Below are 10,944 nucleotides of genomic sequence, written 5' to 3'. Positions count from 1 at the left end.
TGCCACATCAGCCATAACCATCCCTTCTTACAGTGTTGATCTCTGGTCGCCCTTTATTTGAAGCATCGAAGCTCTCCATTTCGGAGCCACACCATGCTGTGCCCTCTCTAAGCTCCTATGTGTCTCCAGGTGTGGAGTTAGTGCAGGTGACTCTCTCCCAGACACTCTCTCTTACACGGTGCCCTATGTGCCAAAGAACTCAAAGATTCTGAAGACAAGTGACAGTACAGTGTAGAAGAGGAAGCTGAGCAAAGAGGTTGAGATGGGATTGGAGACAGAGGAAGTAAAGTTAGGGGGAGGGAGTGTGCGTGCGTGTGTGTGTGTGTGTGTGTGTGTGTGTGTAGATAGATAGATAGATAGATGATAGATAGAAGATAGATTAGATAGATAGATGATTGATAGATAGATAGATAGATGATAGATGGATGGATAGATAGATAGATAGATGATAGATAGATAGATAGATAGATAGATAGATAGATAGATAGATAGATGATAGATGGATGGATGGATAGATAGATGATGGATGATAGATAGATAGATGATGGATGGATAGATAGATAGATAGATAGATGATAGATGGATGGATAGATAGATAGATGATAGATAGATAGATAGATGATGGATGATAGATAGATAGATGATGGATGGATAGATAGATAGATAGATAGATAGATAGATAGATAGATAGATAGATAGATGATAGATGGATGGATGGATAGATAGATAGATAGATAGATGATGGATGATAGATAGAGATAGATAGATAGATAGATGATAGATAGATAGATAGACAGACAGACAGACAGACAGACTTTTACAGATGACCAGTGAAACACCACTGGAACAACCTCTGTGGAACAGAAGGCTTTGTGATGCAGTCTGGTGCCCTAATTCCATCCTCTGTGAGGCAGCCATGACAATGCCCAGTGCTGTGAGTCATTAGGCACGTAGGCTCCGGAACGACTAATACAGAGATGACTGGTCTCCTCATGTCGATGAGGGTTAGGCCATGTTGAGCCTTGAATGTTCTTTCTGGGACATCAGTTACCCTTTATGTACCTACACCTCCATATTCATCATTTTCCTACTTGCCTGGCAAATAAGACGGAGTTGCCAGAGACTGAGTTTGGAACCTAAAAAGAGCTGCTACCGGGTAGGAAAACGCTGAGTGTAATTGAACTACCTTAAGCCTAGATAAGTAATTTTTACATTCTAAATGCTTCTCCAGATTGCCCCCGTTTTGTGCCAAAGGACTTAGAAAAGAAAGTGCTTACAAGGGACCTATAAATAATTCCTTACCACCACCACCTCAGTGCCGCCCGCAACGTACTCCAATTGAAAAGCCAACAGTCTTCCTGTTTGTCTTGGGCTGGGAATTAGATAACAGAGAAACTACTGCCCTGGGTCTCAGAAGACCTTCCAACTTCCGGGGGAGCGGGGTGCACTTGGAGGACTTTGTGAGCAGAAGTCCTCAGGCTGTCAGATGTGTCTCTGCGTCTATTCGGCCCCTCCCCGCTGTGCCGTTCCTTCCCACAGACGTTCTTATGAGAGTAGGGACGTGAGGAAGGACGGCAGAGAGCCTCAAGTGAGTCAGAGATAGGCAGAGAGGGGAAATGATCAGGTGGAAAGAAGGGCAGAGACGTTAGGGGGCTTAGGAAATAGAGGGAAATGTATATGATCTGTCTCTCATTTTGGACATAAAGAAGAAAATGGAGTCCTGGCTTTACACTGTAATGCTTTTCTCTTTAAGCATCACCGAAAAGTCAGGCAAAGGGCTAGAGATGCAGCAGCAAGAGGTAAGTGTCTCCGACTCCCCACCCCCTGTCAGCTCCCCCACCTCTGTCCCCAGAGCCCCTGCTGCCTACAGCCAGGTGTTCTAACTAGTGACACTCTGAGATCTACAACTGTCACTGACCCAGAGGACTGTGGTGGGTGGGGATTGGGAGTGTTCCAAAATGGTCTACCTAATTTCCTTGACACTGAGCAGTAAGAACGTGATGGGGATGACTTATCATAACTACTTCCTCTCCTCACACTGGGATGGTGTGCCTGGCAGAGCAAAGGAAGAGGTTTTTTTTGTGGTTTTTTGTTTGTTTGTTTGTTTGTTTGTTTGTTTGGCCTACAGCCTCAGAGCTTATCCATCCATCCCAGCAGGAAAGGTATTGAGTGGCCTGCTCACATGGGGCACATCTGGAAGCAGAGTTGCAGGCAGAACAGAAAGTGGGCTGTAACCTTAAAGGTTAGGGCCCTGCCACTTGCAACGCTCTCTCTAGGCTCTCTCTAACTGGGCATGCTCAGTACAGACAGCATTCCTCGTCCGACTTTCTGTATCTCTGGCATCCATCACTACCATCCTGGGACCTCCATTATAACTCGAGCCTCTCTCTCTCTCTCTCTCTCTCTCTCTCTCTCTCTCTCTCTCTCTCTCTCAGTTCCACACACAGGCATCCAGTCACCATGCCTTTCATGACACGATGGACGGAATAATGTGCCAAAAACAAATTTCTTCTCCCTTAAGTCACTTGGCAAGATGCTAGGTATTTTGTCATAGGACAGAGGAAGATGGATTAAGAGATAGTTTTATGGGGTAAGGGTTAGTGGAGGGTAATGATACCCAGAAGGGGACTTCCTCTTCTCAAAAAGAAGGGGAAAGTGGAATGGAGGGGGGACTTGTGTGAGGGGTACTGGGAGGAAGGGCTGATAATGGGTTGTAAAGTGAATAATGATGATGAGAAGGAGAATGATGATGATGATGAACTAGTTTTATAACACTATAAAATTTAACTTACTCAGTCATCCACAAAATAGGCATAGTACTGGTGATCCCCACTTGCTTGTGAAGCCCAGGTGAAATTGAGCAAGGACAGCACATTGTAAATGGTGGTGCTATACACAGACCCGCCAGAGAGCACCGAGCCCAGGCGCTCAGCTTCCCCTTGCGGAGATCAGGACTGACCATTCAGATTCCTGTAGGATACCCCTAATGTGCCCGTTTACCACATGACACTGTGTCCTGATTCCTCAGCCAGGAGACTTTCCCGAGAAGAAGCTGAGAAGCCGTGGGAGCTGCTCTCTGCCTTGAAAAGGTGATCTCTTGACCTCTGTGGTCTAAACACTGATGACTTCGTGGCCTGATCTGGGCCAGGGGTGAGGAAAGGGATAACTGAGGGAAGGAGAAACACACCAGGAGAAACACACCGTGCAGGCAGGTTCACCAGCTGAGAGGGCTGCCGGAGCAGAGAAGGGTCACAGCTCAGCAGGGAAGAGCCACCCATACCCAATCTGTATGTTAGGGTCTCAGCAGTTCTGAATTTCAGAATGGACTAGCGCATGCTCTGTAAAGGACATTGCTGGGGTTGTACCCAGACACCCACCTGTCAAGAGAGTGAATTCAGCATAAAGAGGTCACTATGTCATACCCACTTCCTGCTGCTCCCTTTCAATGGGCAGAGCCCTGGGTCTGGCTGAACCCTGCTGATATTACCTCCTGCCTGTCCTCAGAGTTGGGGAGCAGTTGCTGGGAGGCCATCACCCCATCACCTTGCCCTCTACGTAGTTTCTGGAGAGCATGAGTGATTCCCATGAGTTTCTGGATATAGCAGCAGGGACATCCCACACCTTGAATGAGGACCTCACTTCCTACAGTGCAGGGTTAGAACTTGTGGGACTGGAGAAAAGGGCCCAGAAATCTCCAGACACATTCTTCCAAAGAGGCAGACAAAATCGTTCATTAATGGTTGTCTTATTTCCCTCTTCCAAGCCAAAGCTGGATCCCCAAGGAGGGAAGTGTGCGGCAGCTCCTGTGTTTAGATCCCGGCTGCCAAATCTGTGAGGCTGCAACTCTAGAGATTCGGCAGTTGCTGCAGAGTGAGAAAAACCAGCTCTCCCCTGCTTTGTTGGGACTGCCACAGGGCTCTGCTTGCCTGGAGATGTCGCCCATGTCCTTTCAACAGAATACAGAGTTTCATTCCAGGCACCAAAGAAGACATCTTCCACTGGTACCTGAAAACCAAGCACTAACAGAGCTAACAGAACACCTAACACAGTTGTCCAACACAGTTGGTGTCCAAGAATACTGGACTGATCAACTCCAGCTAGAGCAGAAATTGCATCTGGCCGACATGCCCATGGTCTCAGAGACTATGGCTTCATCAAGATTCGAGGAGCCTATGGTTCTAATGATTAAGGAAAAAATAATGCAAAGCAAAGTAAAGCTTGACCAGGAAAGCCAAGACCTTCATCACGTGGAGTCCTCTGTGTCTTTACTATCCCTGGACCCAAAGATCACTGACTTGTCACACACCGTGTCCTTACATATGGACTCCATGCTGTCTTCCCACATGCCAATACTTAGTCCTAAAGTCCGTGGGCTTCTTGAACTCCATGTAAAAAAATGGATACACTTCCAGAAGTGGGGTCTTCCCAGACGTGTGGAGGAGTCCCTGAGGCAGCTTCTGCCAAGCCTGACATTGCTTTGTCGATCTCGAGAAAATTCGTCTTCCTACATTCTGAGCTCTCTGGTCACCAGGGACACGGTTGGGATCGTTTCTCACAAGACGAACAGCTTGTATCTGGCCAGCCAACCCACCCAGAACTTCTGGGTTTCTGAATGGCCTGTTATAAACCTGAAACAAGGAAGGCCCTGGCACCAAAGCCATACTTGCTTGCCCTCTCATGGAGCTGAACATTTAAATAATTTCTATCCACTCCCTGAGGCAGAAGCTAATGACTCAGGGGACAACGAGGACGACGATCTTCAGAGCGAATATTATAGCCAGTTATTCTGTGGCCTTCCGTCTCTTCACAGCGAGTCCTTGGATGTCACTCCCTTGAGCCCTCCAGGTATCTGCAAGAAAAAGAACATGCCCAAGCCTCTCATAGATGCTCAGCCCTCAGGGGTACTCCCAGGCCTTTTCTTACCCAAAACACCATCTAAGTCAGCCCTGCCCTCTTCCCTGACTTCTCCAAACAGCAAGACTCCCTACGAGCAGGAAGGAGCGCAGATCACCGTCCCGTTCCTGACTCTGGCTGAGTGTGAAGCCTTGGAGAACCACCTCCTAGAGAAGCGACTCAAGCTTCAGTGGGGCCTGCCAGCTTTCTTCCTACAAAACCAGTACACCCTGACCCAAAGACCGTGTGAAGGACAAGGTAAAGATAAGACAGTGAAAACTTTCTGGGCAAGGAATCCCTTCTCATATTCCACCAGGAAAATCTTACCAGAGCACACACGCCGGCTGCTAGAATTCCACCTGCAGAAGCAGCTGATTCACCAGCGCTGGGGGCTGCCCCAGAGGATCCAGTGCTCCATTCATATGCTCCTCTCCTCTCCCAACCAGCGGTCCCTGTCCTACACGGGCAGTAGGCTATCCGATGTGAGCATCTCACAGCCAGAGGCTGATGGGTCTGGTGGCATGTTCTCATCCACAGCGGGCAAAGGGTCAATCATAATGCCACACTTGTTTGCTGAGGCGAGAGCCACGTTGAAAAGTCATGTTGATACCAAATGTGAACAAGTCCACAAGGGCAAGGTCCCGGCCCAAGTCTGTAGCTCTTGGGAACGCAAAATTCCTGGAGGCTTGGCCTCAACACCTCCCTTCCCTTGTATCCCACAAGGCCAGTGCAGAAAGTTACAGGCAGAAAGTAAACGTAACCCTGACCTACATCACATAGTTGTTCCCTGGAAATCGAAGATCCTCAGCAAGGAGACACAGGCCTTATCGGGTACTCTCTTTGAACATTGTAAGCGGCCCCAAGCCCTGCCTGAGGAAACCATTAAGAAACTGGAGACCACTTTACACCACAAGTATCTGGCCTTCCTGTCAGGCCTGCCTGCCCTTTACTGCGTGGCTCTCTCTAGACCTGCATCTCCAGCAGTCACTAGTCAACCTAGACCCAAAGAGAAGATGCCCAGGCCTGTTAGAAGCCTATCAAGAGCTCCGACTCAAATCACCCCACTTAAGCCCTGCGCTCAGGATGATGGTAGGGTGTCTGCGGATGTTGTGGAAGAGGTCCAGCCTGGAGAGCAGGCGGATGGAAGGACAGAGAACGTGCCTCCAGAGAGCCAGCCTCCCCTAGGCAGACCCTACTCACTAAACACACATATCTTGGCCAAACTGAATTTCCACCTGAAGAAAAAGGTCCTCGCAATGCAGTTTGGGGTTTCTGAAAAGGAAAGGAGAGAGCACAAAGAGTTAGAGACAACAGGCCTTGAGAGTGAATCCATCCAGGAGTTCCTCAGGAGTCTACACATCCCAGAGAGCACTCAACTACAGGAACAGGCCATGGCAAGTCCATCTCCCCCAGCCCCAAATGCAAAAAGGGTCCAGCTTAAAAAACCGGCATCTCCTGCAGTGCAGGCCCTGAAACAGAAGCAATCTACTTCTAGAGCAGCGCCCTGTGGTTCTGCCCAGCAGGGCTCCAAGGCCTCGCAATTCCGAAGGGACACGAGGAAGACCCAAGTCTGTCTTGACATGGAAACTGGAAGGAAAAAGCCCAACCTAGAGAAACCCAAGGCAGTGGGAGACCTTGGAGAAGGGGATGCTGGTCTTGGGCTTTACCTGGTCAGTCAAAAACCACACCGGGACAGAGAGCAGGAACTGGAAAAGAAGACCCTGCACAGAACACCTCAGGGGTCCTCACAACAGGGCCATAACTTTCATCTTGAGGGTGCCTGTCTGCACAGCTCCCAGGAGCCCCCTGAGCTCGAGTTCCCAGCTCCACCTCCAGAAATCTTTATGGAGACAGACTCTGAGCAGGACACAGAAGACAGTCAAAGCGAGGACTCCATTGTCCTGGAAGCTGCAAGGATTGCTGAAGTCCCCCATTCTGAGGTCTCCCAGGCTTCCCAGGCCTCCCAGACCTTCCAGAGCCTTCCAGAGCAGGCCTTCCAGAGCCTGCCTTCCCCATGCTCACCAATTCAGAGAAAGCCTTTTCAGGTCCAATCTTGCCCAGGTCACTTTTCACCAGGGCATATGATGCCAGCCTCTCCTAACACTAGGCCCAGCCATCTTCCAGAGGCTGGCTTGAAAAATAAGATGAAATTCTTTTTACACTCTATTAACCCCAAGACAAAGAGCAGAACATACACGGAACCGCCCGTGGCCAAAACCAGTAAAGAAAATGTTGAAAGGGGTCTGCTTCAAACCAAGAGCCCCATCAAGAAAACTAGGTCAGAGGACTCCAGAGTGCCCAAGGCCCAGTCTTCATCCTCCGAGAGGTCAGTGATTGCCTCCTTGTTAACGGCTCCCCATATTCTAGACAGTAAACTCCGGCCCCGCTCTCGGCAGCTTGGCCCTGTCTCAGTGCTGGGCAGCTCCCGCTATTGTCCTCGGCACTGTCCGAAGTTGGCTTATGCCACTCAATAGAGAAACCCACTCTAGCTTAGGGTTTACCTCAGAAATGTTCTTCTGGGAATGGAGAATGCCCTATGTGATGACACTTTCTAGGCTCCCCAACCTCTGTATCCCTTTAAGAGCACACCGTTGTCATTTTCCTCAATGAACAGGTGAGGACCGCGCTACCCAAAATGTATTTTCTATCTCCGAATGAGTTGTCTGTCTTCTTTGTCTCTGCTGTAATTATTAAGAGAAGGGGTGAAGGAAACGAAAATGCCCTCATCTCAGGAGGGAGATTTAACCTTACAAGTCAGTTTTCCTTACCCCAACCTAGAATGTGAATTAAAACGCTTGACCAGAAAGGAAGTCTCTTGTGTAATATACATTAAAGATAAAGGTCATGCTTGAATTCCTTCACCGCACTCTTTGCCTGTCTCACATTTTGGGGCCAAAGGTAAAGTGATGTTCTCAGTTTCATTATGAAAGTCAAAGGCTGGATGAAAAAGAAATTGATTAGTTAGTGACTGCGGAGGACCATCGAAAAGATTCTTCACGTTGGGACTTTTACTTAAGTCCTATGACCACCAGGATTACTGGGCCCTATTTATACATGAACATTCCCAACGGTCAGCTCCCACCAATCTAGAAGAAACTAGGTGCCCAGCATAGTGACACGGGCCTTTCATCCTAGCACTTGGGAGGCAGACACAGGCTGATCTCAGTGAGGTCGAGGCCCACCTGGCCTACCTAATGAGTTCATGGCCAGCCAGGGCTACACAGCGAGGTCCTGTCTCAACAACGAGAGTTTCACAGAGACTATCCTCCTCCTTTTCCAAAAACATCACTTCCGCCCATGATCCTGACTTTGTCATCTATAGCCATCACGAGACACAATATTTTCCCTAAAAGTTTATTAAAAATGTACTCAGCTCTGATAATGACTATTTCCCATCTAAGTCTGAAAAGTCTGAAAACTTGTCCCAGGAACGGATTCCTTCTGGCTGGTATCTAATGGCTCCGTGAGTGTTTTAATTTCAGAGATTCCTTTGTTTCTTGTTTGGGATGACAGCTGCCAGTGCATAATGACGTCATTAGTGACATAGTCTCGCCATCGCTTCGCTTTAGAATCATCGATGCCGTAGAGTGTGGAGCCCTGACACAGGACGAAGTACTCAGATGAGGATGAGGTCTCCAGAAGTGTGACTTTGAGAAAGACCTTGTACTCGACGAATAAGTTAACTCTGGGCCAGGTGTTGTCTCTCATATCAGAGACCACGCGAAACACAAGACACGGGCTTTGCAAGACAGAGTTTCAGAACTCTGGCTAGAGTCACTCATATGTCCAGATTGCCTACTCAATGCCATTATTCAGAAATGAACTCCTGAGGACCCCACCCTGATTAATCACCTGGAACAACTGCTCCACTCAGTGTTTCTTACAGAGTTCAATGGCCTCCCATTTCCCCAGTAGTGCTGTCCTTGACTTTTTTTACCTGAGTTCACATCCAACTCACCAGTCAACGCCGTTATCTCTCCCTCAAAGATGCAGGCAGACTCTGGCCTATTGCCCTGCCCTCTGCTGCCCAGCATGGCAGCAGTGCACCGGAGATGATCAGAATCCAACTGGTGGCACAGGAACCTGAGAAAAGCTACTAATACGATTTCAGTCTGGAGGCCACCAGCTCAGTATTTCCCTAGCCAGCATTCTAGGAGGCTTGTGGACATAAATGCACTCTACGTAAGAAGACTCCAGTGACCAGAAGTATCTCAGATTCGCAGGGCTTAGATAAGCTTAGCTTTTTCCCTTAATGTAGAGTGTAGAATCCCTGGTCCAGCAGAACCTTTAGGGATTTTTTTTCTCTGATGGGTCCACATAGATTAGCTTTACACGTACATTTAGAGAAGAGTAGGGATATCATAGTACATTCATTCACCTGATACTCGGTTTCATCTCGTATACACTGTGGCAAAAATGGTTAAAGCAATCAGATACCGGCCAGGTTTTGGGGCTGGAGAGAGGGCTCAGTGGTTGAAGTACTAGCTGCTCCTCCAAGGGACTTGAGTGCAGCTCCCACCACCTATGTGTTGGCTCACAACCATCTATAACTTCAGTTTCAGAGGATCTGGCCCTTTCCTGGTCTCCAGGGGCGTGCACATGGTACATAAATAATCTTTAAAAAGAAATCTAATCCTTTAAGATGAAAAAAAATGGGGTTGGGGATTTAGCTCAGTGGTAGAGCGCTTGCCTAGCAAGCGCAAGGCCCTGGGTTCAGTCCCCAGCTCCGAAAAAAAGAAAAAAGAAAAAAGAAAAAAAAAAGATGAAAAGAAAATCAGGTTTTAACCAGATTAAAGCAGGACCTTCTAGCAAATGTGTTTTGTCTCTGAATGGTACCAAACACACACAGCAGAAATGCCAAGAGTTTTATTGATGACTTTGTCTCAGCTCTAAACGCCATCCATGCTATATGACATACAGCACTTATGACTTCCTTGAAAGAGCCTAACCTTCTTTTCGGACTTTTGTATGACATTTAGATGAAGGTCAGATACATAGCATGTGATGCGTGTAAATGTACATGCATATCTAGATACTGGATAAGAAATATAAAATATAGTATTATTGATAACCTAAAATAATAAGTTTATTTAGCCAGAGCTAGAAAAGTGATCATTTAAAACAAATAAGCATTCTTTTGAGACCCAGTAAAGAAAATAGATATCTTTATTGGCTTAGCAGCTGGGGTGGAGACATTTTAATTTCCAAGACACTTAATTTATATCTCACCAATAAATTTAAATTAATATAGTGTCAAAGATTTACCAAAATCATATGAACCAATAGTATTTAGGGCACATTTTTTTAACTTAAAATTTCACATGTATGCATGTTTGCCTATGTATAGGTATATGTACCATAGGAGGATCTGGTTCCCACATTGGGCTTCAGATCTCCTGGAACTGGAGTCACAGCACGGTGTAAGCTGCTGTGTGGGTGCTGGGAACTGAACCCAGGTCCTCTAGAACAGCCAGCTCCCTTAACCACTGAGCCATCTCTCCGGGCCTCATTTAAGGCTAATTTAATTGTTTTAACTTACAGGGACACTCACTGATCTATAAAACAATTAGTACAATGCAAATATAAAAACATAAGCATATATGTAGGCATAACACAGAACATGTATGTATTCCGCTATTCATAAAAGCCCATAGTCTGAATTGCTTTCATTATACATAGCATTTTGTCTATTTTCATCTCTCTCTCTGTCTCTCTCTCTCTGTCTCTCTCTCTCTCCGTCTCTCTCCGTCTCTCTCTCTGTCTCTGTCTCTGTCTCTGTCTCTCTCTCTCTCTGTCTCTCTCTCTCTGTCTCTCTGTCTCTCTCTCTCTCTCTCTCTCTCTCTCTCTCTCTCTCTCTCTTTCTCTCTGGGGTTTTATTGACAGCTCTGGCTGTCTTGGAACTCACCAGGTAGAATAGGCTGGCCTCAAAATCACAGAGTTTCTCCTGGCTTTGCCTCCCCAGTACTGGGATTAAAATCATTAAACCACCACACTCAGTGGTTAAGTCTGCATTTCTAAATGTAATATGATTTAGTAGAAATTTACTTAAAG

The 10,944-nt window shown here is 47.1% G+C and overlaps 1 protein-coding gene across 1 annotated transcript; it reads left to right on the top strand.

Moving 5' to 3' along the window:
• The first annotated feature begins 822 nt into the window (after window positions 1–822).
• Window positions 823–7,699, top strand: LOC134486931 (protein SPATA31F1-2-like). The gene is made up of 4 exons (XM_063288525.1): window positions 823–1,156; window positions 1,754–1,799; window positions 3,029–3,089; window positions 3,764–7,699. The coding sequence occupies exons 1-4, from the start codon at window positions 1,013–1,015 to the stop codon at window positions 7,365–7,367; spliced, it is 3,855 nt and encodes a 1,284-aa protein (XP_063144595.1). The 5' UTR covers window positions 823–1,012; the 3' UTR covers window positions 7,368–7,699.
• The last annotated feature ends 3,245 nt before the right edge of the window (window positions 7,700–10,944 follow it).

The sequence above is a fragment of the Rattus norvegicus genome, chromosome 5 (genome assembly GCF_036323735.1).
Source record: "Rattus norvegicus strain BN/NHsdMcwi chromosome 5, GRCr8, whole genome shotgun sequence".
NCBI classification, from domain to species: domain Eukaryota; kingdom Metazoa; phylum Chordata; class Mammalia; order Rodentia; family Muridae; genus Rattus; species Rattus norvegicus.
This window is presented reverse-complemented; position numbering and strand designations above follow the sequence as displayed.